At 62.4% G+C, this 26263-nt stretch overlaps 3 protein-coding genes and 1 long non-coding RNA gene across 13 annotated transcripts; 3 read left to right on the plus strand and 1 right to left on the minus strand.

The window, feature by feature from the left end:
- Positions 1–1710: 1710 nt before the first annotated feature.
- On the plus strand, positions 1711–3223 carry LOC116455181. The gene is made up of 2 exons (XR_004244322.1): positions 1711–2340; positions 2875–3223. It is a non-coding gene; the product is annotated as an uncharacterized LOC116455181 (long non-coding RNA).
- Positions 3224–3946: 723 nt separating this feature from the next.
- Positions 3947–11133, plus strand: TMEM222 (transmembrane protein 222). Its single transcript, XM_032132156.1, has 6 exons — positions 3947–4094; positions 5891–5975; positions 6672–6703; positions 7407–7503; positions 7777–7907; positions 8852–11133. The coding sequence occupies exons 1-6, from the start codon at positions 3979–3981 to the stop codon at positions 8937–8939; spliced, it is 549 nt and encodes a 182-aa protein (XP_031988047.1). The 5' UTR covers positions 3947–3978; the 3' UTR covers positions 8940–11133.
- A 459-nt stretch (positions 11134–11592) lies between these two features.
- Positions 11593–20565, plus strand: SYTL1 (synaptotagmin like 1). 9 transcript variants are annotated; one of them, XM_032132143.1, is made up of 17 exons: positions 11593–11909; positions 13640–13834; positions 15446–15559; positions 16583–16831; positions 17142–17287; positions 17367–17475; positions 17753–17789; positions 18066–18165; positions 18347–18441; positions 18786–18905; positions 19003–19169; positions 19252–19354; positions 19453–19614; positions 19681–19759; positions 19829–19928; positions 20004–20209; positions 20299–20565. In XM_032132143.1, exons 1-17 carry the CDS (start codon positions 11719–11721, stop codon positions 20436–20438), a joined length of 2313 nt encoding a protein of 770 aa, XP_031988034.1. In that variant the 5' UTR covers positions 11593–11718; the 3' UTR covers positions 20439–20565. The 9 variants fall into 9 exon arrangements, with proteins under 9 accessions (XP_031988034.1, XP_031988035.1, XP_031988040.1 ...); XM_032132144.1 differs by having other exon boundaries at positions 11736–11904; XM_032132149.1 differs by lacking the exons at positions 11593–11909; positions 13640–13834 and adding an exon at positions 14294–14796 and having other exon boundaries at positions 15446–15549.
- Positions 20566–21041: 476 nt separating this feature from the next.
- On the minus strand, positions 21042–26263 carry CD164L2 (CD164 molecule like 2). Of its 2 annotated transcripts, none has more exons than XM_032132155.1 (6): positions 25936–26263; positions 24318–24422; positions 23916–23993; positions 23668–23733; positions 22842–23007; positions 21042–21458 (listed from the first exon to the last, which is right to left on the minus strand). In XM_032132155.1, the coding sequence occupies exons 1-6, from the start codon at positions 26246–26248 to the stop codon at positions 21452–21454; spliced, it is 735 nt and encodes a 244-aa protein (XP_031988046.1). In that variant the 5' UTR covers positions 26249–26263; the 3' UTR covers positions 21042–21451. The 2 variants fall into 2 exon arrangements, with proteins under 2 accessions (XP_031988046.1, XP_031988045.1); XM_032132154.1 differs by having other exon boundaries at positions 21042–22435.

The following is a 26263-nucleotide window of genomic DNA, read 5'->3' on the forward strand; positions in this document are numbered from 1 at the left end:
AGGGCCGAGGTGGCTCAGGGCCACTTTTGGGGAGGGTGGCCGAGCCTGGCGCGTCCCGTGGGGCTGTGAGTGGCACCAGCAGAGCCCCGAGGGAGGTTTTTGGCTCGCACTGAGCCGGGAGAGGCTCTCAGGCTGCACAGACCAGAGCAGGGGAACAGCACAAACCCAGCCCAGCCTCCCCTGCGGGGCCGGGGAAGGACACGGGGCTGGTGTCCTCCATCAGCCCGAGCCTCGGTGACATTTCCAGTCAGCTCCTGCTGCCGCCTCGGCTGTCAATGTCAGGAGGGGGAGGGGATCTCCTCCTGGAGTGCTTTGGTTCTGGCAGTCCTTCTAATGTTCGAGCTGTCACAACAGGGAAGGTTCCCAAGGAAGCGCTGCTGAACAGGAGCTGGCTGGGCGCCTGCTGCTTCCAGGCTGTGCCCTGAGCCAGCCTGGGAACGGGAGGTACCCGAATCCCGGCCGGGCTGGGCTCCAGGCTGTGCTGGGACAAACCCACAGTGCTCCATCCTCTCCCCTCGGGAAGGCTCTGGGTCACCAGGGTCCGAGGAGGACACTGGCACCTGCCGGGAGCAGGGACATGTCCCCGTTGTCCCGAGGATGTTCTGCCTGAGGGGGGGAAGAGGAGCCATCGGTGGCGAGTTCCTGGCAAACCCTTTTGTTTCTCCTCAAACGAGAGCTTGCACAAACAATGGTGGCACCATTCCTGCTCTGCACATCGATCCAGTGCTGTAGTCAGGCAAGAGAGCTGCAATAAAACCCTGGCCTTTAATTTTATGCATGGAGAACTTCTTACCTGCTCTCCCCTCCCTGTCCTCCCCCCCACAGTTCCTTTTCCAACTGCAGCTATTTTTCCCTGCTGACTTCAGGTGTTTTGTATTCTGCTTAGATCAATAGCAGCACAACAGCAGCAGCTTTCCAGTTGTCACCAGGAAGACCCTGCTGTCAGCTCCAGCTCAGCCGTGCTCTGCCGGGGCTGGAGAGCCCTTGTGCTTCCCTGACAGACACAAAGAGCTGCACAGCAAACCAGTGCTCTATTGATTTTGGTTTTAATTATTTTTTTTTTAAATCCAGCCTGGGGAAAGCTGTGTTCTTCCCGAGCTCCAGCAGCTGGGCTTGCCTTCCTGCACTTGGTTTACGAGGGAGGGAAGTGTCTGAACTGCCCCTTGCCCAGGCGGGAGGTGGCACTGCGGGGACACGTCCTGCTGAGGCTGTCAGTGTTGTCCCTGCTGTGAGGCTTTGCCAAGGAGCTGGTCCCTGGTGATATCCTGCTTAGCAGCCTCCCAGCCATGAGCAGGAAGAGCAAATCCATTGCCTAATCCGACAAACGTGCCAGGACCACATTAGCTGATGTGAACATTGGCCCTCATTCATGGCTTTTTCACAATCTCTGATATTTATGTTGGCCTGGAGCAAATCAATGCCAGGACTTTTTTCTTCGTTGAACAAAAAGTGTTCACTGAAACACAACCTTTGTGTGCATCTTCCATCCCAAGTGCCAAAACGGAATCACAGAATGTTAAGGGTTGGAAGGGACCTTAAAGCTCATCTCATTCCACCCCCTGCCATGGGCAGGGACACCTTCCACTACCCCAGGTTGCTCCAAGCCCCATCCAACCTGGCCTTGGACACTTCCAGGGATGGGGCAGCCACAGCTTCTCTGGGCACCCTCTGCCAGAGCCCCACCATCCTCACAGGGAAGGATTTCTTCTTCTTATCCAATCTAAATTTCCCCTCTTTCAGTTTGAACCCATTACTCTTTGTCCTAAAAGAAGAAATCAGAAACCAAAGCACCAGCCGTGGCTTCGCTCTCAAGAGTGATTGATTTCCTCAGCTTCCTCTCTTTTGGAGACTATTTTGTGAATTCCTTTTCCATCAGGCCCCAAGGAGTGTGACTGGAGGCTGTTTTTCAACTCCTGGCACAGTGACAGGTCCTGCTGCAGCTCCATGTGAGCTCCAGGCAGAGGGCTCTAGGTCCGTCCCAACACCCCTGGAGCAGCTTTCACAGGATCATGGAATTTCAGGGTTGGAAGGTATCTCTGGAGGTCACCCAGTCCAGCCCCCTGCCCAGGCAGGGTCACCCAGAGCAGGGGACACAGGAACACCTCCAGGTGGGTTTGGGATGTTTCCAGAGAGGGAAATTCCACACACTCCCTGGGCAGCTGTTCCAGAGCTCTGCCACTCTCATGGAAAGAAGTTCTTCCTCATGTTCTTGTGTTTGAGTTTACAGCCACTGCTCCTCGTCCTGTCTCTGGGCACCACTGAACAGAGTCTGGCACTGCCTTGGAAATACTTCCCTCTTGAAAAGGCTTTCCTAAACCATGGTCTAGGCTGGGAAATCAGGTGAGATGTTGGATAAAGTCTTGAGGGTTTGGTAGAGGTGAAAAAACGTGTTGCGTGTTACTGAGCTACTTGTGTTGACAGCTGAGTGCTTGGGGAGAGTTGCTGTGGCTCGAGGGGGGAGAGGCCACCTTGACATGAGACTTCAGGGACATTTTCTGCTGCCACAGTGGCCCCTCTGATGTGGGCAGAGGTCACCCATCTCCTGGGCTCTCTCCTGGAAGCCTCGGGAGTCTAAAGCTTGGTGTGTCAGTGCTGCTCTGTCCTGGAACGGAGAACGTCCACGGCTGGAGTCAGCGTAACGAGTGGGGAAAGGCAGGGAGGGGAAAGGCAGGGACGGGAAAGCAGGATACAAAGCAGGGAGAAGCCTTCGGTGAAGAAGAGGAACGTCAGTAAAAAGTGGGAGCTGTTAAGTTTGTGATGAGTGTTGGGAAGGGGGTTTGTTAATCCCCAAATCCAAGGCCACCTTGGCTCTGTGTTGCCACATGTGCAGGAAGGGGCCAAGACTGTTTAATGCCAACCCCCCTGGCCCAGCAGCGTGACAGCACAGGCTGTCCTGGAGAGCCTTGGCCGTGCCCTGCCTCGACGGGAAACAGCTACGGGCTCTGTGTGAGGAGGAAATGAGCAGCTTCCAAGGAAAACGTGGGAGAATGCAGAGGCTGGAAGGTGGACAGCGGCAGTTCTCCTGCACCCCTGGGGCAGAACATCCCCATCCTGGGCTGGGCTGGGGCAGCCCTGACCTCCCTGTGCCCCCTCCGCTCCCGTGGGTCTCACTCTGCCTTTCGAGTGTGTTGTGCTGGGTGGAAATCTGGAATAAACACATTTCTCCAGCTTCCTCACGTAGTTTGAATTTAACTCCCTAATAAAGCGATTGTTATTTTTCTAACCCTCTGTTCTCCATCTGTAAATGCTGTTGCTGCTCTGGCAGTTCCTCTCCTGTCCCGGGGGGCTCCGTGGGATGGTTATTTCTGCTCCTGCGCTTCCCTGAGGGGCTCTACGGGGGCTCCTCCAGCTCCCGGCCTCGGGGACAGCGGCGGGGCCGTGGCGGCTCCGCACACGGGGGGCGAGGGGCGAAGGGACCGGCCAGGAGGGGCTGTCCGGGGCCCTGGCCCGGGGTGCTGCTCCCGTAGGGGTGGTCCAGGCCCGTAACAGGGGCTGCTGATCCCGGTTCGGGCCGTTCCCCGTTCGGGCCCGTTCCCGGTCCAGGCCCGTTCCCGGGTTCAGGCCGTTCCCGGTTCGGGGCCGTTCCCGGGTTCAGGCAGTTCCCCGTTCGGGGCCCGTTCCCGGTTCGGGCCCGTTCCCGGTCCGGGGCCCGTTCCCGGTCCGGGGCCCGTTCTCGGTCCGGGCCCGCTCCCGGTCCAGGCCCGTTCCCGGTCCGGGGCCCGTTCCCGGGTTCAGGCCGTTCCCGGTTCGGGGCCCGTTCCCGGTCCGGGCCCGTTCCCGGGTTCAGGCCGTTCCCGGTTCGGGGCCCATTCCCGGTTCGGGCCCGTTCCCGGTTCGGGCCCGTTCCCGGTCCGGGGCCCGTTCCCGGTCCGGGGCCCGTTCCCGGTCCGGGCCCGTTCCCGGTTCCCCCCCGCGCTCCCCGCTGCCGGAAGCGCGCGCGGCCCGCCGGAAGTGACGCGCTGCGGGCGCGCCCCGGGCATGGCGGCGGCGGAGCCCGCGATGAAGCAGTTCAATGGCGGCGGTGGCGCCGCGCCGGACGCGGAGCGCGGCCGCTTCCCGCACTGCGTGGTGTGGACCCCGATCCCCGTCCTGACGTGAGCGAGGCGCCGGCGGCGCACCGGGGGCGGGCGGCGCGGCGGGGGCCGGGCCCGGGACGGGACCCCCTCGCCTCTCCCGGGGCCTCCCCTCACCTGTCCCGGAAGCCCTCGCGCTTCTCTCGATCCCCTTTCGCCCCTCCCGGGTCCTCCCCCGCCTCTGTCGGGACCCTCTCCCCGCTTCCCCCCTTTCTTTTCCCGGGTTCTCCCGGAGCCCCTCCCCGGATCCCTTCTCGCCCTTCCCGGCCCCTCTCGTTTCGCTTAGGCCCCCACCTCGTCCTTCCCGGATTATCGTTGCCCCTCCTGAGTCCCCCCACCTCGCTTTTCTTGGGGCCCCCTCGCCATTTCCAGCCCCTCTCCCCTTCCCGGGCTCCTCCTTGCCCTTCTCGGCTCCTCCTGTCCTTCCCGGGGTGCTCGGCTGCCGCGGGACCCTGTCCCAGGGAGGGAGGGGCTCGTTCTTGCAGCCGAGGCGAGTGCGGGGAAGGCTCTGCGCTGAACGGGCTTGTCCCTGCAGGAGCGGGAGTGGAGGGATCCAGGGAAACGTGGGAAGGCTTTTTTGGAGCAAAGGTTTGGGCGCTGCGATCTGAGACCACCCCGTGCCCCGAGGGGAGTCTCGGTGCGTTCTTTTCATGAGTTGGGACTGGATTTGCCTTCCCAGGCTCGGCAGCCAAGTGTGGGCAGGCTCCAGAGAGAACTTGGGACTTTTCCTCCGGTCGTGGGAACGTGGAAAGCTGTGGCTGTGGGGGTTGTCTGGGCACAGCGAGGCTTGTTTTTCCACCTTCCTCTTCCCCTCGGGTTCCCATCAGGTGATGTTTACTGAGCCAGGGCTCGAAGTCACGTAGAAGATGTGGTGTGGGGTGTGCCAGGATCGGGAACGGCCCGGAGCTCTCCTCGCCCGGGAGAGGCTGCACTTCTCCTCTTGCCGCCTCTTTTATCTCTTTTATCTTTTTTCTTTCTTGATTGTTTAAAATGTTCACCTCAGCCTTTTCCTGGAGGATTTTCCAGAGCTTTTTAACATTCCTAACCCGAGCTGGGAGTGCTGAAGGGAGCTGCCAGAGCCACTCAGGGAGAGAGGAGAGAGAAATCAGAGGGAGATCAGCAAACCCGAGGATGGGAGAGGGCTGGAGAGTGTGGGAGAGGGCTGGAGCATGACCTGGAGTATTCCCTTCTATGTGATAATGATGGAAGGAGGCTGGCACGTAGGTTTGATAATGCAGAGGGCTTGGGATGTAGGTCTGATGATGGAAGGGGGTTGGATGTAGATCTGCTCCTCCCTGGGGCTGTAAATACCCATCAGGGAGAAGGTCTGTGAAACAATGGGCTCATTTAGGGCAGGGAATGCTCTTCCTAGAGCCAGGAACTCTGTTTTGTGTCTGGAGAGCTTAAATCTAGGTTGCTTTGGAAAGCTGCAGCGTGGTGGGAAGGTGGGCAGGGTGACCTGGTTTTTGGTTGCTGGAGTGGAAAGTCCAGTTTTATCCCAAGGCAGTTCCTCCAGGATCTAATCTCTGTGCTTGGCTGCACAAAGGGGTTTGTCTGGGAGAGAGGGCTCGCCCTTCCCTGCCCGGGGTGTGTGCAGGACACTTTGGGGTGTGGTGTTCTCTTCCAGCCCTCCTGCCAGCGGAGCTGGGAGTGTTCCCGTGGTGTTTTCCCCATTTTTCTGTGTCTCTTCCAGCCTTTGCCTGGCTTTGGCTCCCACACTTCCCCCTCCCAGCTGTGTGTCCCAGGTTACCTGCGCCGTGGGCCCTCGGTGGGAGCAGGGATGAGCCCCCCTGCTGATGCCCCCTGTTCCTTGGCAGGTGGCTGTTCCCGATCATCGGCCACATGGGGATCTGCACCTCCACCGGCATCATCCGGGACTTCGCAGGGCCCTACTTCGTCTCCGTGAGTAGATCCTGGACCCAGGAGCACGAGCAGAATTCCTGTTTCCTCTGCTTCTCCCCTGCCTTGGTGACTCCTGAGCCAGCCCTGCCTTCTCTGGCTCAAATAACAGCTTTAGGTGTTTTTAAGGAGCTGGGATTGTTGCTGTTGCTCCTTGGGCTGGAGCTTATTTGGGGGTGTGATAAATAATGGCTGGTTTGGTGCGGAGAAGGGGAAAAAAATCTTGTATTCCAGGCTCTAAATTAGGAGTTTAGGACTTAAATTCTCTTAATTCTGAGTAGCAGAAGTGCCTTCAGCTTCCTCAGCTGCTCAGCATCAGGTGTGTGCCAGGCCTCTTAAGCTGCTAAGCATCCAGGGGATTCTGAAAGTAAAGAGAGTTTTAATTTGGGATAATTAATGCTCCTAATAGACTGAGGCATTTACAACTGAGAGTTAACAAAATATTAACACTTAAAAAAAAAAGGAGGGGAACAAGGCACTTGTAAGTGGATGATGTCACTGTGTGTGGAGTATAAATGTGCCCGTGCCCAGATCAGGAGTGTGGAAACAACGGGAATCCAAACCCAGGCACACCCGGGACTGGTGGCTGGGGCAGTGGGATCACTCAGCCAGCCAGCTGTGAGACCTCCAGCACGATCCATGCCCTGAATACTGCACTGGGTTTCATCCTGCTGAGACAGTTTTCCTTTTTTTTTGTAGGAAGACAACATGGCATTTGGGAAACCTGTGAAGTAAGTGCTGCTTGTTTGTATTAAACTGCCCTGCAGTTCCTGGGGACAGACGTGCTGTGACATTGCTTCTCCTGGTGCTCAGCTGCCCTAATTCACCTCGGTGGCCGCTGTGTCTCTGCTTTCCAGGAAACCACATTAAATTAAATCTTTTTAGCATCATGACAGCAACGTGGTGGTGTTAATAACCAGAGCTGTGTGGAGCCTTTGTTAGAGAAAAGGAAAAGAAAAGGCTAAACCATCCTAAGATGATGTTAGCAAGTGCTCTTGAGTAAACACTGCCTGGCTGTGCTGATGAGCTGGTGTCACTCACGTCCTGTCAGTGCTGTGGGCAGGAGAAGGGCCAGGGTTTGTGTCTCTCAGGTCAGGTTTGTGCTTGGAGTGTCCGGGAGGTTCCTTCAGGATGTGGGAGCAGTTCAGGGCTGTGCCCCTGAGCTCTGGGATTTCTCTCTCTGGGGTGCTGAGGATGCTGAGCAGCCTTTCTGCTGCCTCTCTTGTCTCCAAGAGCTGGGCTCTGTGCAGTTCAGAGGCACTGGATTTATCCAAGTCCTTTAAGCCTGTGCAGGGCCAGAAGCTGGACTTGATGACCCTTGTAGGGTCCCTTCCAGCTCAGCTGTGATTCCACAATCTTCCTGCTGGGAGGAGCAGGCAGTGGGGAAGGTGCAGCAGTAGAACAGTGCAAAGGGAGCTGTTCTCATCCTTGTAGGTACTGGAAACTGGATCCCAGCAAAGTCTATGCCACTGGTCCCAACGCCTGGGACACGGCCGTGCACGACGCATCCGAGGAGTACAAGCACCGCATGGTACAGCTCCTGTCCTGGCTGCGAGGGAGGGAGGGAGGGAGGGAGTGTTCCCCCAGAGGCTCCAGGGAGTTCCCAGAGACATTCTGGATACCCCATCCCTGGGAGTGTTCAAGGCCAGGTTGGAGCAAGGGGCTTTGATTCCGTATCTCTGCAGGGGTTTGAAGGGATCCCTCCCCAGGATTTGGCTCCTTGCCACAGGAGTGGGACCTGTGGCTCTCCACCAGGACTGGGGAACCTCAGGGACAGGATTTCTAATCCCTTTTTGTGTTCCAGCACAACCTCTGCTGCGACAACTGCCATTCCCACGTGGCTCTGGCCTTAAACTTGATGAGATACGATAACAGCACCTCCTGGAACATGGTGAAACTGTGCTTCTTCACACTCCTCTATGGGAAATATGTCAGGTGAGCTGAGGGACAGCCTGAATTCGGCAGCAAAATGGGCTCTTTCCTTCTCCTGAGCCCTCTGAAGCATCTGCCTATCCCATGGAGAAGGGAGAAGTGTCCCCCCAAGCCGTGGGTGTGTTGCTGGTGGGTGGTGCTGTCAACTGCCTGTGCTCAGCAAGAGAACCAGGAGTGCTCGCTGGGTTGCACTAGATGCTGCTCCCAAAATACTGTTTCTGGCTGCTAATTTGGAGTGCCTGGAATTTGGGAAATGCTGGCTAAAGCAAATCTCACTCTGTGTTGTCTTCTGGCTGGGTTAGGTCAGAACATAAGGTCACAGGATGGCTTCTCTCCAAGGATTACTGGTTTCCCTCCCTTCTCTTGAATCTTGTTTACATAAAAGCTGGTCTGATTTCCAGCTGCTGTGGAGCTTCCAACTGGAGTGGAGAGGGAAACCCCGAGCTCTCCTTAAGGAAAGGGTTTTGAATCTCCATTTCAGCTCCTTGTGCCTGAAGAGGAGATTCTGTGAGGTCTGCCCTGCATAAAGCTCCACTTCTAGGTAGTCTTCCCTGTTCAGGAAGAGCTTCTTTGCCTGCTTTTGGGCAAGGATAGCTCCTGCTATCTTGGTTAAATCCACCAGCAGTCAGAATAATGAGCCCTGTGGTAATGGGGTTTCATTTTTTGTGGTCTCTTGTCACCATTCTTGTCTGTGCAAGTATGAAATGGGCTTGTCTTTGGCTTAATTTAAGCTGGAAGGAGACTCCAGGCCTGTTGTTTGTGATATATTTGTTGTGGTCCTGATCAAGTCTCAGTTTTTAAGACTGAATCTCCAGGATGGGATGTGTGGCAGTGCCAGCAGTAGGTAACAGTCAGAAAAGCATCTGTCTCCCTCTGATTCCTCCAGTTATTCTCCCATCCTTCTGTCTCTTCTCACATTTAAACCTTTCCCCCTTTCCCTCCTGCAGCATAGGGGGATTTGTGAAGACCTGGCTGCCCTTTGTCCTCTTCCTGGGGGTGATTGTGACCGTGGTTCTCACCCTGCACCTGCGGTGATGGCAGCCCTGAACCCCCAATCCCTGAGCACACAAAGGAAGAAACTGTGACTGATCCAGCGGGATAGAGGCATGGGACTCTGGGAGCCCTTTTCCAGGGGAGGTGGCAGCCCCACTCCATCGTAACAGCTCATCTGCGTCTCCTGGAGCTGGCTTCTTTTCCTCCTGTTTCTGTTCTGTTGATGGTGTCTCCCAATGTCAGGGGTCTGGAAGCTTCTGCTCTCTCCCTTTCTGCAGCGGGGGAGGTGGGAATGGGATCAGGAAAGGAGAGGGGTGGGTGCCTTTGCTTTCGGTGCCAAGAAAAGCCTCAAGGCAAGCTCTGCCTCCTGCAGTGGCACAAGCAGACACACCTCGGGAGGGTCTCTCTGATCACCTGCTTTCCTCCTCTTCACCAGACGCTTCCTCAAATTCCCTGGGTCTCCAGGTAGGAGTTGCTGTTTCCCCTGTGCCACATCTCTCCAGTAGCACATGTTCCAAAGTGGAAGTGTGGGGTTCTTCCCAGGGGGATGGGGTGCCCCAGCACTCAGCGATGGCCCCCCGGCAGTGGCAGGAGGCTGTTGAGGTGGGACACTCCTGAGGGACGCTCTGTGGCAGGGCCGACTCCCCTGGTCCTGCTGCTGAGCCTGGAAAGGCAGGAAAGTCGAAGGGCTGGCTTGGGAACAGCTCGTGGCAGGGTGCACCCATCCAGGAGCCTGCTGCAGCCTTGGGAGGCAGCTCTCTATCCCTTTCAGCTTGTGCCAGAGAAAATACCACTTCCCTGCTTCTCTCTGAATTGCTGAATCTGGCACTGCAGTCCTCACAAGCCACTGGTGTCCCTTTGATCCCTGTGCTCCGTGTCTCAGGCGGCGGCTGGGGCTGGAAAACCTCTGTGGGAGCAGCACCTGAGCTTGGAGCTGAAAAGAGAAGGTACTGGAAGTTGCCTGTCTGGCTGAGCTTTGCAGCAGCAAAGTGGGGCAGTGGCTTTCTCCTGGCTGGTCCCGGGTGGTGACTGAGGAATGGTTTAGGGAGCTTTGGAGAGCACAGCTGGGCACAGGAGCTGTGCAGGGGTTGGTGTGAGGGGCACAGCTTGGGCAGGATGGGCTGTGCGAGGGGGGCTGTTCCTGAGTGTCAGGCAGGAAGGGAGCTTGGATGTGCCCTGGAACCCCTTCTACAGCTGGGTCTGCCCTGCAGGTGCTGATTTCTGAGCCAGGGGGTGTTTTAAAACCAAGCCTGGCTGAAGGGTTATGCGCAGCTGAGTAGGTCTCTGCTGTCTGCAGAGGGGGGAGAAGAGCTTTGCCACTCACACCTGAAAAACAAGCTCATTACTCCAGTATCTGACAGATTCCAAGGAATCCATTTCCAGGAGTGCTTGTGGCCAGCAGGAAAGCTTTTCTGGAGTCCCTGCCATGTCTGCTGCTGCCTTTGTCGCTGGTTTTCAGACCCTTCCCCATGTGCCTCTCCCACTTCCCTGACTCCTCCAGCCTTATGGGCGGATGGGACCCTCCTCATGGGCTCATTTCTGTGTTTTCCCCTTTTCCTCGGTCACTTTTAAATCACCCCTCAAGCCTCCTGCTCATTATTGTCCCTCTGTCACCACATCCTGGCCTTCCCCATCAACCTGGAGCTGAAATGTTCCAGTGGCTGCTCTGTACAGTCATTCCCTTCCCGCGTAGAGAGCATGGGATGGAGGCTGCTGGGTCTGGGGCTGCAGGGGAAGCCAAAATCCTGATCAGAGAGAACCTGGATGAAAGGACGGAGTGTTCTGAGCTCTGTTCTCTGCCCAGGAGCCACTGCCCAGCGTGCCCAGGGCGAGCCAGCCGGATGGGAGAGGGGAGTGCTGTCCCCGCATGTTGATTCCAGCGTGATTCCTTGGAGTGACCGGCCCCAGGGCTGGATCCACCCTCAGCAATAACCTCGAGCCCCTCGGCCCATCCCGTTCATGTTTTATCCACGAGCTCTACAAGAATTGCCAAAGCTGAGACTTGGGGGTGTCAGGGGGCCCCTGGACTTCCAAAACCCCACTGTAAAATTCCCTCTCGTTTGGTCCTGATGCTTTTTACCAGAGCGGAGTTTGGAATGGTGAGGGCGAGCCCCCATCCCTCATGCTTTGTTCCCTTCATCTCTGCGGGGCGCTGGATTTCTTTGTAAATATTTAAACTCTGCTTCTGTGGTTTCATAATCCCGACGGCAGGGAAATAAACTGATTTCTGTGGATATCTCCAAGTGCTGCATCTCTTCCCTCCTCCCAGCCCTCAGCCAAGAGCGGGGTCGGGGTCAGGATCTCCCCTGTCCCACTGAGCCCCAGCCCTTCTCCTGCCCGAAGGAGTCTGATCCTGAAGCTCCCACACCTTTGGCTTTATGAACTTGCCCTTTTCCCTGCTCCAGGGAAAACTCACAACCCTGCTGCTGGGAAGGAGGTTTGGGGGTCAGGAGAATCCCCATCCCTGCAGTGCAGGAAGAGTTTGTGGGATTTAATGCTGGGGGTGGAAGATGCTTTTTTCCAAGGTTGATTCGCTTCAGCTGTGAACAGCTCCCCTTTTGTCTCTCCTGTGTCTTATTTTCCGGGAGGCACTGCTTTTCCCAGCTCCTTCCCTCTCCAGCCCGGAGCCCTCTGCCTTCCCTGGGGAGGGGACGCCTGTCCTGGCCCTGGGGCTGCCGGAAGCAAAGAGCCAGACTCATTTTCCCTTCTCCCAGCAGGATCTGCTGCCTGAACTGGGAGCCAGGAAAGCTGTGCTTGCTGCCTGCAGATGCAGCCACTGATTTTCTGTTCCATGTGATATCCAGAGGCTGGAGCTGGGGGGATGAGGGGGAAGTACATCAGCCTTAAAATCAGGTTGTGTCCGAGGCCGGGGGATTTCATGGTGCAGCCATTTTATGGAAAACCACCTGGATCCTGCTGCTCAGCCCCTCCAGGCAAGCAGCCTCAGCTCCTGCGGGACGGCAGGCGGCTCCGAGGGCTTTATCCCACACACATCTGTCGCTGGAAGGTGAGGTGAGGATGCCGAAGCCCCCGGGACCACAGGGGTCCCTCCCCGCCTCCCAAGCCTGGCAGGATTTTCCTGCCAGCCCGGGAGCTGCAGGGAATCTGGCGTGGGATGTGTGGGGGCTGAGCCGCGCGGTTCAGGTCATGGAATGTGGGGATTGTGGGGAAGCAGCCGGTCCGGGTGTGCCCGGATAGCCCCGCTCGGATGCCCGGGATGCTCCCAGCTCCCTGCCCAGGGCGTGAGGCTGCTGTGCGAGCCCTGCTCCCCTCGTTTTCCTCTCCAAGCTCTCAGCGTGGCCAGCCCAGCGCCGGGAGCCAGGAATGCTGCAGTGGAATGTCAGGATCCATCCCAGCTGCCACATGGCCTGAACTCTCATCCCGCAGTGACCCCCGCTGCTTCCCCCCCACCCCCGTCCTCGCCTGGGGTGGCCGAGTGTGACCGACCCCCCCGGGCACCACCGTGGGGAGCAGGGCTGGGGGTCCCCGACCTCCCTCGCCACGGGGAGCCGGGAATGTCAGCGCCGTGGAGCCGCCTTTGAAGTGCGGTCGCTTCGCTGCAGCTGGACGGAGGGGAGGGGTCCCAGGGGTCACCCCCGTTGGGGGTGCATCAAAGGGCTCCCCCAGCAGCAATATCCCGTTGCACTGGGGCACACTGGGAGCTTTGGAGGCTGCCGGGGGCTGCGGTGCCTCCCAGGCTGTGGATCCCTCCTCTCCCTCACGCCGTTGTTTCCCAGGCAGGGGAGGGGAAGGGGGTGTAAGGCCCAGCACTGACCTCCCAGCCAGGCCTTGCATGTCATTCCCAGCCTGAGCCACAGCTGGAAACGCCTCGAGGTCCCTGCTCTGGTGTGGGGATTTGAAATAAAGAATTAAAAGTGCAGACAAAGGGTCCCCCAGGCCCCGGGAGTTGGAGTCTGCCACCATGAGAGATGGGGTCCATCCCTGTGGGAGCTGGGGTCTGTCCCTGGGGGATCTGGCACCGTTCCTGTCTGTCCAGGGAGCGCTCGAGTGTCACATCAAAGGCTCTGGGAGGGCAGAGGGCACGGGGAGCTGAGATCCCAGGAGAGGAATGGGGCCAGGTGGCCACAAGGCTTTGGGGGGACATGTAGCAGTGTAAAAGCTGGGGTGCTGTGGTGCAAGGGCTTCCCCACTGGCCCCAAATCCACTGGTGGGGCTCTGCCTGTGCTCCAGCTCGTGCTCCTGCCTCAGTTTTCCTCCAGGAGAACCAGACTTGCCTGCACCTCCTGAGGAACGAGTCCTGGAGGGGGCAGAGGGCTGGGAGCAGGCCGGGACTCGCTCCTCGCCAGCGCTGGCTCGGGGCTGCCCACGCGGCACTGAAATGAGCCAGAACCTGCTCTGTGCCTGGCTGCAAGGAAAACCATCCCCGAGGGCTGGCCCGGCACCTGGCTCAGGTGTGCTGGTGGCCAGGGTGTTCCTGGGTGCCACCCGCTGTCACTGGGTCGCTGCAGCCTCCGTCCCCACCACCCGAGGCGCCGGCTGTGGCTGAGACCCGGCAAACTCGCTGCACCTCTGGGTCACCAAGGATGGGGTGGGACAGTGCAGGATTGTGTCCCACTTCTCCCCGCTTCCTTCTCTGTCCCATAAATGTTCCTCACTCTGGATGTTGCAGGAACAAAGGGTGCAGGATGCTCAGAAAAGGCTTGGTGCTCACCCGGGGTGACCCCAGCCCACAAGAAGCCCTGTGGGGACACAACTGTCCTCACATCATTGTTACCCTGCAGAGACCTGGCTGCATTCCCAGGACACCCATTGCGGGCTCCCATTCCCTTGGGACCCCCCACCGGAGCTGAGCAGCGAGCGCCCTGCAAGGGGAGGAAGAGAAGGGTGGCCCACAGACACATGAAGCCACTGCTGAAGTCTCATTTCCTGAGAAACCAGGCTAAAAATAATCCCCTTTTCTTGCAGTCCTGTGCTCGGTAAGTGCTGCCATCTCGCATTAAAGCTGGGGGGAGCCTGACCCCCACCCCCAGCCAGCTGCTCTCCCTCTGGCATCGAGGGAAACTGAGGCACAGGTCCCGCTGTGCCAGAGAGAGGTGCTCTTGCCCAGGGTTTATCCCTGCCTGGCACTGCTGGCCCACTCCTGCGTGGGGCTGAGCACCCAGGATGGTCCTGGGGGGTCAAGACTCCCGGCCATTCAGAGCCGGATGGGATTGTCCCCAGCAGGATGGGGGTTGTGGGGCTGGACATATCCATGGGATAGGGAATCTGGGGCTGGGGGGAGCCATGGGGTGAGGAGGGGGCTGGGGGCATCCCGTGGGAAAGGAGCTGTGGGCTGGGAATGCATTATGGGATGGGGGCCATGGAGCCGAGGACACCCTGGGGATGGGGGTCCTGCAAAGCCCCAGGGAGCTGATGCTGCTCCACACTGGGCTTTTGGGGTGGGGGCTTCAGGGTGCTGCAGGGGGGCAGAGGCACTGCTCCCCCCATGCCCAGCACACACCAGTCCCCCCAGTTCCCCCAGTGCAGCCCAGGCGCTCTCCAAAGAACCCCAGAACCACATCCTGCCCCCAGCCCCACCGTGTGACACCAGGGTGGGACATCTCCCACCCATCCCCTTTCCCACGCCCTTGGCTTCCAGTCTCCACCACGCTTGGGGTCCCCCTGTCCCGGGGCGCATCCCCGCTGCGCCACCCCTTCCCAGGCGCCTGACGCCTCCCAGTTCAGCCCAGTTCAGCCCAGTTCAGTCCCGTCCGGCGGGTGCTGCTGGCTCCAGTCCCTGCTTTCGTGCCGCCGGGCGCGGAGGCGCTCGCAGGGCTGCGGTTGAGTCACCCCGGGCACAGCACCGAGCCAGGGGTGGGGAGCGGGGGCACCGCGCACCCTCGAGGGTCCCGTGGGGTGCTGGAGAGCGACGAGCCACCGAGACCCCTCACCTGGACAGGTAAGGGGGGGCGTGGGGCTGAGCCCACTGCGGGGGGGCTGCACCGGCACCGCGGGGGGGGTGTGGTCCGGCTCCTCTCGCCCCACTTGGGGGGCTGCACACCCGCCCCGCTCTGCTGCCCGGTGAGAAGGGGCGGGCTGGGGGCTCCGGGTCACGCGTTTGAGGGGTGATTTTTCTTGTCCCCACGCTGTGACAGAGACCTGGGGCTGGCGGGGGTCTGAGGCCCCCGCGAATGGGGTCCCTGGTGCTAGGAGGAGGCGAGGGCGTCCCGGGTGTCCGGTAAGCCTGGGCTGTGCTGGAGGCCACTGGGATCTGCCGGTCCTGGGGGGCTGTGGGGGTCACCCAGGAGGGGCTGGGCGTGGGTGCATTTTAGGGAGGGGTGTGGGGGGTGCTTCACGCCGTCCGGACCCCCCGTGTCTTGTCGGGCTGCCTGCAATGAAAAAAGGGGGACGTGCACCCCCCAGCTGTGGCTTGCTGGGGAGGTTTAACTGGTTTGACTGGTCCCCCGTGCAGGGTGGGGGGCCGGGTGCCCAGCACCCCATTGCGCACTGGCGGGGCTGTGGTGCTTCTTCACGGTTCGGTTTTGGGGTCCCCACGGGGAACGGGGCACCACAGCAGCGCCTGGCTCAGGCCTAGGTGACATTTTTAGGTGGTGGCTCTGTTCCGGGGTGGGGGGACCCCCCCGTGTGCCGGCAGTAAACAGGATACGAGCGGCTGCGGCGGGGAGACAGCGGCAGCATCACCCCAGCCCCGGTGAGAGCCGGTTCGTGTCCCCCGAGACCCCCCCCAGCCCCGGGGAGAGCCCGTTCGTGTCCCCCGAGACCGCCCCCCCCCCCCCCAGACCGATGTCGGGGGCAGGGGGCCGGTGGGTGTCACAGGTTCGCCCGAGGGGGCCAGGCAGTGTTGGGGTTCCTCTGTGTGCGATGGGGGGGTTCCCTGGGGCTGGTTTGGGGCGGGCTGTGCTGGGGGTGGCAGCAGAAGGTGCCCTTCTCGTGCTCAGGTCCTGGGCTGGGGTCCCCAACCCTGGGGGGTGTCTGACACCCCCCGGCGCTGGGGCAGGGGCACCTGTGGGGCAGGGATGGGACCCTCCGAGGGGCTGGGGACAGGCTGGGACAGGGCCACCCATGGGGCGGGGTCAGAGTCACCTTTGGGGCTGGGGACAGGGCCACTGGTGGAGGTGGGACCCCCCAGCCGTGCCAGGACGTGGCTCTGTGGATGCTCAGGAGCCTGGGGGTGCCCGGGAGATGCCCGGGGGGGTCCAGGCTGATCCTGCCCCGCGGCTGCTGCAATTTCCTGCCCTCGGTGACAGCAGGCAGCGCTTTCCCAACAGCGGGGACAGGAAGGGCCGTGGTGAGGCAACGCCGGGCATGGGGCAAAACCCCCCGGGAGATGTGATGATCTGAGAACGGCCTCAGCCCGGTTCGGTCTCAGCCCATCCTGGGGGCAGCCAAGCCCCCTTCTGCCATCTGTCCCTGTGCGCTGGCACCCGGTGAATCCCTGGGAAAGCGGGCAGGGGCAGGGCCAGTCCTGAGCAAACACGCTGGGCAAACACGGGCCGCGGGCAGGGCTGGCCTGGCACGGAGCCGGCAGCCGGAGGAGCGCCGCAGTGCCCCGAGCCCGCCCTCGGGCTGCCTGTGCCCTTCTCTGGGCACCCTCGGCATCGCCCCGCTCCTCGCTTGTCGCCGGTGGGGGTGGCAGGGGTGTTTAGGGTGTTTAGAGTGGGGGTGTGGGCTGAGCTCCTCCCCCTTGTCCTTTCAGCAGGATGAGCGGGGGGGGTCCTCCACAGCGGCCCCGAGGTGCCTCTCCAGATGTTGGCATCGCTGGTGCACGCCCGGCACGCTGAGCACTCCGTGTCCCTGCCCCCGCCCGGGCCAGCCCCTCGCCGTGTCCCCGCGCTGTCCCCGCACCCCGCCATGGCGCTGGAGCCCGAGGCGCTGCTGGACCTGAGCTTCCTGACGGAGGAGGAGCGGAGCTGCATCGCCGAGGTGCTGCGCCGGGACTGGCAGCTCCGCCGGCGGGAGGAGGGACGCATCAGGTGGGCTGGGGGTCCCTGCTCGGCGCCACCGTTAGGGACAGCGTGGACCCTCCAGGAGCAGCCAGCTGGGGGTCCATCACCCCTTGGGGACAGAGCAGCCCGGCTGAGGGTCCCCTTTTCACCTGCGATGGGGTCACCCACTGAGCTCAGCCAGGGTGAAGCCCCTGGTTTGTCACACCAGCACCGAGGGTCCCAAACCCTCTGGGAGGGGGTGGCTGGTGTCCCCCAGACCCTGTTGGGGCGGCTCCATGGACTGGGAAGGCTCTGGGGCAGTGGCACAGGGGTCCCAATGTCACCCTCCTGCCCCCAGCAAACTCCGCAAGTCGGTGTCAGACCCGGCGCGGCTGCGGAGCCTCACTGGGGACTGGTTCTGCGACGCCCGGGCCCAGCGCCACCGGCACCCGCTGGGCTCCGACCTCGTCCGAGCCTCCATCCGCCGCAGGAGGCGGCCCCGGGGTAGGCGAGGGATGGGGCGTGGAGGGGACAGGGAAATGGGGGCCAGGGCTTGGCCCGCTGAGCTCCCCGATGTCCCCAGGAACGGGGGACCTGGAACGTGGCCCCAGCCTGGGCGAGCTGGAGGCCATTGACGAGCCGCTGGCAGAGGAGAAGGAGGATGAGGATGGTGCACAGGACACGGAGGAGAGGTGAGGGAGGAGAGGGTGGCATCCCACAGGTGCCCCGGGGCTGGTGGCATCTCACTGGTACCCGCTGGGGTGGCACAAGGGGGCTGGAGGGGAGCAGCACCCGTGGCGAGGGGGATGGTGCAGCCAGGGCCGGTGCCTGCCCATCATTCCAGGGTCTGGTTTTGCACCATCTCCCACCATCCCAGTGTCCATCTGTCCATTATCCCAGTGTCTCCCACTGTCCCGGTGTTTGGCTGTCCACCATCCAGACCAAACTAATGGTGATCTCTTCCCACAGCTCCCTCACAGAGATGCAGGAGGCCCCTGAGCTCCAGGTGGGTCCCTGGTGTGAGGTTGAGCAGTGTCTGACACCCTGGTGATGGGTGGGGATCACCCTGCAGCACCCCCAGTACCACCCCAAGGTTGTGCTGCACTTGGAGTGATCCTGAACCCTGCAGAGTGATGGGAAATGTCCCACAAAAGGTCCCACGGGCTGTCCCATGGGTCATCCCTCACCCTGTCCCCAGGAGCAGAGGGGAACGGGGGCTGGGGGTAGCAGGTGGGGGAGGAGGGGGTGCCCAGGGTCCCTGTTCTCACCCTGTCCCTCACAGCCCAGCCCCCCCGCGCCGGCTGTGGAGGAGACCCCGATGTCACAGCCCCTGCTGCAGGGTGACATCCCGGTGAGGGAGCAGGACAGCCCGGCGCAGCCAGGTAACGGGGATGGGGGGCCCGTGCTGTGGGGATTTGGGGGGCTGGAGCCCCCCAGCTCTGATCACCAGCCTCCTCCTGGCCCCCCATTGTGGCCATTCTGCTGCTCTGGCCAAAAGAGGGATCCCCCCTTCCTACCCACCCCTGCTGGGTCGGGACCCCCACCCGCCCCTGGTCCTTGCAGGTGACACGGGAGGTGGGAACTCCTTCAGCTCATCCAGCACAGAGGAGGATGAGGAGGAGCCGGGCTCCGCACACAGCAGCCACGATGCTGGGCAGGTGGGAGGGAGGCTGGGGGGCTGTAGGGGTTGGGGGGCTGTAAGGGGTGTTGGAGGGGGGGTGTATGGGGCTTTATAGGGCTGTAGGGTCTTGAGGGGGCTCCACGGGGTTGAGGGGCTCTCTAGGATTGGGTGGGTTGGAGGAGCTGTATGAGTTTGGGGGGCTGGAGGGGGTCTGTACAAGGTTGGAGGGGGGGCTGTATGGGGTTTTTGGGGGCTGGGGAGACTGAGCAAAGCCAGCACAGCACGGCCTGTACCCCAAGCACCAGACACTGCTGGGAGCTGGGTGCCCTCAGTGGGGCTGGGGGCCCGAGGAGGGGTGCTGACCCCTCTTTGCATTTCCAGAGACCAGAGACCCCCCCGAGAGACCAGACCCCCCCAGCCCCGGTGTCCCCACAGAACGGCCACACCCTCCCGAGCCTGCTGAGCACCAGCTCCTCCGTGTCCAGCCTCAGCTCCTCCACGGTGCGTGACTGGGCCGGGGTGGAGTGGGTGGGGGGCACCTCCCCAGCCCCCCTGGTGTCACCTCCCCACCCCACCCTGACTGTGTCACCCCCTGCAGCTGAGCGGGAGCCTGATGAGCCTGTACAGCGAGGGGGAGCTGGGCAGGGTGGCCGTGCGGGGCTGTGTCCAGTTCTCCCTGCGCTACGACCCGGCCAAGAAGGAGCTGCAGGTGCACGTCCTGCGCTGCCGGGAGCTGGCCGAAGCCAAGAAGCAGCGCTCGGACCCGTGAGTGCCCCAGCCCCCGGTGGCACTGCCCAGGGGATGCCCACCCTGCCCCCACTGCAGCCACCTCGTTCTTTGGCCCCAGGTACATCAAGACCTACCTGCTGCCGGACAAGTCCAACCGCAGCAAGCGCAAGACCGCGGTGAGGAAGAGGAGCTTGGATCCCGTCTTCAACGAGACCCTCAAGGTCTCTAGCCATGCTTAGGGGTGGATTTGGAGGGTCCCCGTGGTTCAGATCGGGTGGCTGGGGGTGGATAATCTCAGCCTGTGTCCCCTCCCCACCAGTACAAGCTGGAGAAGAGGGACCTGCAGAGCCGGACCCTGAACCTCTCGGTGTGGCACCATGACAGCCTGGGCAGGAACCTGTTCCTGGGGGAGGTGGAGGTCGCGCTGGGCACCTGGGACTGGGCCAACACCCGCCCCGAGTGGTTCAGTCTCCAGCCACGGGTGAGCTCCCTGCCTCCCCAGCCCCCTGTTCATGCACTGCCCCCATAACGTCCCCATGCCCCACAGATGCCCATCCCCTCAGATGGCCTTGCCAGCCGCGGCAACCTCAACCTGGCACTGAAGTTCATCCCTGCCGGCTCGGAAGGTGAGAGGGGCCTGTGGGCAGCTGGGGGAGTCTGGCATGCAGGGCGGCCCTGACCCCTCTGGCCCGCAGGAGCGGGGATGCCACCCACGGGCGAGCTGCACATCTGGGTGAAGGATGCTCAGAGCCTCATCCCACTGCAGAGCGGCACTGTGGATGCCTTCGTGCAGTGGTAAGGGGGGGTGACACCCCGGGGCCACCCAGAGGGGCTGCTGGGGGGCCCCCCCTCACCGCGGTGTCACCCCAGCTACGTGCTGCCGGATGACAGCAAGGCGAGCCGGCAGAAGACACGGGTGGTGAAGCGGAGCCTGAACCCCCTCTTCAACCACACCATGGTGTACGACGGCTTCCAGGCCAAGGACTTGGCCGAGGCGTGTGCCGAGTTCACCCTCTGGCACCACGAAGCCTTCTCCAAGCGCCAGCTGGGCGGCATCCGGCTCAGCCTGGGCACCGGTGAGGAGGAGGGACCCCCAGCTGCTCGGGGTGTGCCCTGGGTGTCCCCGGTGTCACAGCTCGGGGGTGACGGGGTGCTCTCTCTGCAGGGAGCAGCTACGGGCTGCCCGTGGGCTGGATGGACTCGACGGCGGAGGAGCAGGGGGTGTGGAAGCAGCTGCTGCAGCAGCCCGGGCGCTGGGTGGAAGCGCTGCTGCCCCTGCGGACCAACCTGGTCCCCCGGGCGTAGCCCCAGCCCCCCAAGGACCGGCTGGTGCCAGCGGGACTGTGGGACCTGAGGGACGGAGACACCACTGTGCGGGCTGGGGTCTGTGCCCTCCCCTTCCAGCAGCAATGAAGTGGCACCAGAGGGCACATCTGGCAGCTTTTTATTGCTGAGGGCACATCTGGTGGCTGTTTGTTGCCCTGGCCACCACACCCTGACTTCTCCCTCCGCTGCAGGGCTGGAGCTGCTGCATCCCACTGCTTCCAGTGTGGGGCTGTTCCCTCCATCACTGTCCTCCCAGCCCCTGGGGTGGCAACCACGGGGCTCCAGTGGCCCTGTCACAGCCCTGGGTGGGGTGGGGGGGTCATTCCTCTACGAGGATGCTCCTTTTCTTACTGGGATACCCCACACTGGGCTGCCCTGTCACACTGGGAGACCCACACTGGTTCCCCTTCCCTGGTCACTGGGAGGACTGGAGTCACTGGGGCCACCCACCAGTATCACCCTGTGGGCAGGAGCAGCCAAATCCCCGAAGGTTTTTTTGCAACCGAAATCTCCCAGGACAGCACCCACTGCTGGGGCTCCGGAGTGACAGGAGATGGGTGACAATGACACGGACACCAGGAATTACAGGAAAATCCTTTATTGGTTTCTGTCCCCCCCCGTTCCAGCTCGGGCTCTGCCCGGTGTGGGGCTGGGGCCAGCAAAGGGCCCCCCCACTGCCACCCATGGCCACAGGTCCCCATGGCATCTGGCAAGCACAGGGTGGGGGGCCCAAGGTGGAATTCGGGGCTGGATGGGCCCCCCCTGCATCCCCTGGGAGCAGCCGGAGGTGCAAACCCCGGAGCATCCCCAGCCCTGCGCTGGGGACAGGGACGGGGTCGGGCCTGGGGGCCGTGTCCCAGCTTTGCATAGTCGGGTGTGGGGGGCCTGCGCGGGGGGACAGTCCGGCCGCGGGCAGGGGGACACCAGCAGTGGCCTCTTCACCTGGGGAGGGCGGGGACAGCGTCCCCCCCCAGCCTGGAGGCGCGGAGCCCTCAGATCCTGGTGCATGGGACAGAAAGGAGATGTGGCAGGAAAGGTCCTGGGGGCTTCACCCTGTGGGTCCCAGCCCCTCGCAGCCCCCAGGGAGGGGGGTGCAGGTGGTGTCCCACTGCCCACCCACACCATGGGGAGGGGTTGGACTGCACTGGACTCCCCCTGCAGCAGGGGGGGATCCCATACACCTCCCCAGCCACAGGAACCCCCCGGACACAACACAGACACCACCACCAGAGTTTAATGGGGGCAGCCCGAGCTACAAGCGTCACCCCACAGCACACGACACGCAGCCCCCTCCCCAAAACAGCACACAGAAAGAGGGTGGGGGAGAGGGAAGCCCCCAGGCCCGCCCCCAGAGCACACAGAGGCACAGCAAAAGCACACAGCAGGGCCCTGGCTCCGCTCCTCGGCGGGCACGGGGGACTGGGGGGGTGTCAGGGCAGGGCTGGGTGCTCTGGCCAAAATGCTGGAGGGAAAAGCACCCAAGAATCCACGAGGGGAGGAGGGCACCCCCCAGCCCCACGAGCCTCAAGGCTGTGGGGAGGCGATGGGGCAGGGGGTGCCGAGAGTGGGAAGGGGGCTGCTGGGTGCGAGCTGGGGTCAAACTGTGGCCAGGCTGGGAGCCCCGCAGTTCCCGTGCTGTTGAGGATGCTCAGGGTGAGGGGGCTGCACCCCGCTGTTGTGAGGCTGGGGGCACTGGGGACCCCTCGCCCAGGTGGCAGAAGGGGCTGTGTGGGGCTGCAGCCCTGAGGGGCTCCGTGCCGGAAAGGGGGCGGGGGGGACCCCTTCCCTTCCATCCCTAACAGGAAACCCACAGGAAACGGCAAAACCAGCTGGGAAACACCCGTCATGCAAACCAGGAGGGAGGGTCCTCCTCCCCTCTGCCCGGGGGGGGTGCGAAGGAAGGGTGAAGCTCTGGGGCTGCGGGGGGACACCCCCTCCCCCTGCCGCCGGCACCCAGAACCTACTGGTTGTCCTCTCTGGCAGCGTGGAAGGAAAGAGAGATGGGGCACGGCCCCCCACGTTAGACACAGCTAGCCCAGGGACACGGGGACAGCATGGAGCACCCTTGGCTCAGCTCTGAGGGACAGATTTGGGGCCCTCCCGCTCCCCACGCGCTCAGAGCCAGGACCCAGCCAGACACTGACAGACAGGGGAGGTGGCAGGACAGCCAGGCACCGGTGAGGGGACAGGGAGGAGGACGTGGACCCCTCCACCTCCCAAATCGTCCCCTGCAGGGTGAGGGCGGACCGGCACAAAGAGCCACGGGACACAACACAGCGGAGACAGGACACACCCCAGGGTGACCCCAGTCTTGACTTTAGGGTGGGCTTGGCCCGGGTCCCCCCCTCCATCCCGGTTCCGGTGGGAGCATGGGGCCCTTACAGCGTTTGGTAGGCGCTGTCCTTTGACTTGATGAACTTGATGACGAAGAAGGCGACGGCCTGGACGCACAGCACCAGCACGATGCCCCCGATGAAACTCGCCGTGTCGAAGCCGGGCGGGTGGAAGTCGGGGCTGCCTGTCAGCGGGGCACTGGTGGTGGTGGTCCCTGGTGGCCAGGGAAACAGGAGGTTTGGGGAGTTATGGGTGTGTTGGCATCCCTGGGTACAGATGCGTCCACCAGTAAGGGGGGATTTGGAGTCCGTGTGGATCCCAGTGGCTGCACAGGGAGGACTGGTAGCTCCCAGCTTGGGCTGGGATGTTCCCACAAATATGTGGATGCTGGGATGGGCTCAGCCCCTTCCCATGCCAGAGCAGCTGGAGCTGCAGGAAAGGAGCCAGTGGCAAACAGATCCCAGTGGGATCAATAATTCAGCAGGCTCCAGGCTCTGGTTACCCGCTGTAATGAGCCCAGCACTCTCCAGTTCCCGCTCCTGGAAGAGGCTCCTTCTCCACTCCCAGCCAGGCTGGAGGTGGCAATTCCCAGCAACGATGGAATCAGGGCTTGTTCCTGGAGGGCTGCTGAGTGTTGTGAGTCCCCTAGCCCTACCTGGGCATTGCCCAGGCCAGAGAGAGGTGACAGGGACAGAGAGCTGTGACCCAGGGCAGGGGGCACATCCATTGATCCAGCCCTGAGGGCAGCTCTGCTCATCCCTCCCAAAGGGATGTGAAATATGGAGGGAAGTGCCTTGTTGGGACATGTCCCCGATCCCGGGGGCATCCAGGACCCCCATCCCACCGCCTCCCACCCCTCCCCAGACCCACTCACTTGTGGAGTGTGTCACTGGCTCCTTGCTGTGGGACCATGGAGGCTCTTCCGTGTGGGACTTCAGTGCTGGAGAAGGCAGGGACAGAGGCAAGGGGGTAAAAGGGGCAACAGGGGACATTGCCGCACACCCCTGCACCCCAGGTCCCTGTCCTGGTGGTGGGATTTCATCCCCATGGCCCTGGTACCTGCACCAGCACCTCTGTCCCGAAGGTCAGAGGGTCTGGGGGGGTTTGGGGGTCTGGGGTTACCTCGGCACAGGGCGCTGGTGTTGTAGAGTGCACAGGTCTCCCGCACCGCTGACCCTCTCTGCACGCAGCTCCCTGTTCCTGTGGGAAGAGGGGGCACCGTTTCCCCAAGGATCCCAAACCAGCACAGCCAGTGGTGTTCGGGCCCAGGCATCCCTGGGTACCTGAGGGTTTGGGATGAGGAGGCTTCGTTGAGGGGTGGGCATCCACCTGAGAGTCTGTGGGTGGGGGCCCAGGGAGGGGCTTTGTGAACAGCTGAGATGGACCCTGGCCATGAAAGCAGCTGGGACCAGCCATCCAAGGGCGCTGAGTGCCGACACCGTCCCAGCGTGGCCCGGTCCAGCGACAGGGGCTGGGGAGGGCTGATGGGAGCCCCTCTCTGTGCTCACCCAGCCGAGCACTCACCTGGCTCCTCGGGGGTCCTGCAGCCCACCCAGATGCAGTCGGTGCCGTTGTGGGGATGGCTGCTGGCTGTACACATCTCGCAGGACCTCAGCTCGCCACACCCTCCTGCCAAGGCCAGGGAAAAGGGGTGAGGGCAGGGCCAGCACCCATCCCTCCGGCAGTGGGGGAGGGCTGGACCCCCAGCTCCACTCTGATAGTGCAGCAGGAGGGATGAAGGCACACCCCATAGCCCCAAACCCCACAGCCCCGTCCCGATATGGGGTTTGTAGCATCGCCAGCTCTCTCCAGAGATCTTTTGGTGGAGATCTCATTGGAAATGAGATGAGGCGGCAGCACCAGCCTGGTCAGGGTTACCCGAGCAGTGTCGCCCCTCTGCCCCCCGGGCACCCCGCGGGACCCCCGTTGCCGCCGGCCCGGGGAGGCGGTGAGTCACGCGGGTGTTTGCGGAGCTGCTCTTCCCCCACACACGCTCATCATTAATTTACAGCGCTGGCTGTCGGCGAGGGAGGCTGCGACGGGCTGCGGCCGGGCCCTGCCTGCACCTCGCTGCGTCCCACGCCCGCGTTTGCACCGTCCCGGGAAAGAGCCGGGAGCCATTCCCCACCCTGGATGTGTTTCCAGGCTCTCAGGGGCGAACCCTCCCCCCAGGGCTCGCAGGAGGGTGTTGGGCATTTCCCCGGGTTGGCTCCCCAGGGGACGGAACAAGCACAAGGCATCCCTGCCGGCAGCGCTTCCCACCACAGCACCTCCCTTTGGAGCGAGCAGTTGTAGCCCCCCAGCTTTCAGGGTTCCCTAAAAACCGTGCGCGGCTGATAGAACAGCCCCTTTCCTTCTTTCCCAGGAAAAGCCAAGGGGGCAACCGGTGGCGCAAGGCAGGAAGCAGAGATGCTGCGGGCCCATTGCCATGGCTACGGAGGGAGGAGGTGGGCACGCCGCTGGGTCCCCCCTTCCAGCATTTGGAGACCTGCCGGGAGCCAATGGGAAAGTAGGACTTTGTTCGCAAGGGTTTAGGCAGGTTTATAATTTATTTTTATCGTGGCAGGCGCAGGAACAGACGTTTGAGCCCAACGTTGTCAACTCCCGCTCCTGCCGTCAGGTGTGGGGAAGGAGAGGGAATAAAGGGGGGCAGCGGGGCCGGCTGAGGGCAGCCCCATTCCCAGGGGTGCTCTGGGAACACGCGTGGGTCCCGCTGGGATAAGTCAGGGTGGAAATGTCTCCCGGCAGCAGCAGGGGGATGGGAGAGGGGGAGCAGAAGGAAGCCTGGGGTTTGCATAATTAATGCCCGGAGTTGCAGCACCTCAGGAAGGAGGTGACGGCTCCGTTCCCCTCTCCCCACCACGGCCCACGAGACCCCCACACTTTTTGGGGAGGAGCTTGGACCCTACACGCCGCTTATCCCGCTGCAGCCCAGCGCATCCCCCTGGCCCTTGGGGGTCCCAGCCCCACGGAGCACGGCTGGGAGCAGGAGCAGGGGTTCCTCTCCTCCAAACCAAGGCCGGGGGACGGAGTCCCGTGGGGGCGAGGGGAACCCCTGGAAAAAACCAATCCCCCCCGAAAAAAGTTCAGCTGCCCCAAAGCTGCAAAGCCCCGAGTTCCCCCCCGCCCCCCCCGGCCGTACCTGCGCGGGTGGGAGCGGGTCCCTGCGCGCAGAGCAGCGCGCACAGGAGCGCGCAGCGCAGCGCCCTGGGACCCGGCGGGGCCATGGCCCGGCCCGGCTCGGCTCGGCCAGGCTCGGCACGGTCCCAGCGAGAGGTGTGTCCACGGATCTCCCGGGAGAGCGGAGCGGAGCAGATGCGCGCCCGCGGGAGGCGGCCCCGGCGGCGGCGGGGGCGGCCCCGCCTTATCCCGCCCCGCCCGGCCCCGCCCCGGCAGGCCCGGCCCGGGGGTGTGGGGGGTCTCTCACGAGGTGCTTCACCCCCATCGCCCCCCATCGCACACACACCCCC

This window comes from Corvus moneduloides, chromosome 23 (assembly GCF_009650955.1).
Source record: "Corvus moneduloides isolate bCorMon1 chromosome 23, bCorMon1.pri, whole genome shotgun sequence".
Classification (NCBI taxonomy): domain Eukaryota; kingdom Metazoa; phylum Chordata; class Aves; order Passeriformes; family Corvidae; genus Corvus; species Corvus moneduloides.

Bases quoted from the DNA above. Each gene is read 5' to 3' on its own strand.
- TMEM222 (XM_032132156.1), top strand. From the start codon at position 3,979: ATGGCGGCGGCGGAGCCCGCGATGAAGCAGTTCAATGGCGGCGGTGGC. The intron at 4,095-5,890 runs GTGAGCGAGGCG...GTTCCTTGGCAG, and splicing joins ACCCCGATCCCCGTCCTGAC to GTGGCTGTTCCCGATCATCG. The intron at 5,976-6,671 runs GTGAGTAGATCC...TTTTTTTTGTAG, and splicing joins CAGGGCCCTACTTCGTCTCC to GAAGACAACATGGCATTTGG.
- SYTL1 (XM_032132143.1), top strand. From the start codon at position 11,719: ATGAGGGGGAAGTACATCAGCCTTAAAATCAGGTTGTGTCCGAGGCCG. The intron at 19,170-19,251 runs GTGAGTGCCCCA...CTTTGGCCCCAG, and splicing joins AAGAAGCAGCGCTCGGACCC to GTACATCAAGACCTACCTGC. The intron at 19,929-20,003 runs GTAAGGGGGGGT...GTGTCACCCCAG, and splicing joins GTGGATGCCTTCGTGCAGTG to CTACGTGCTGCCGGATGACA.
- CD164L2 (XM_032132154.1), bottom strand. From the start codon at position 26,248: ATGGGGGGCGATGGGGGTGAAGCACCTCGTGAGAGACCCCCCACACCC. The intron at 24,423-25,935 runs GTACGGCCGGGG...TGGCCTTGGCAG, and splicing joins ACCCGCTCCCACCCGCGCAG to GAGGGTGTGGCGAGCTGAGG. The intron at 23,008-23,667 runs GTGAGTGGGTCT...CCTGGCCACCAG, and splicing joins GCCAGTGACACACTCCACAA to GGACCACCACCACCAGTGCC.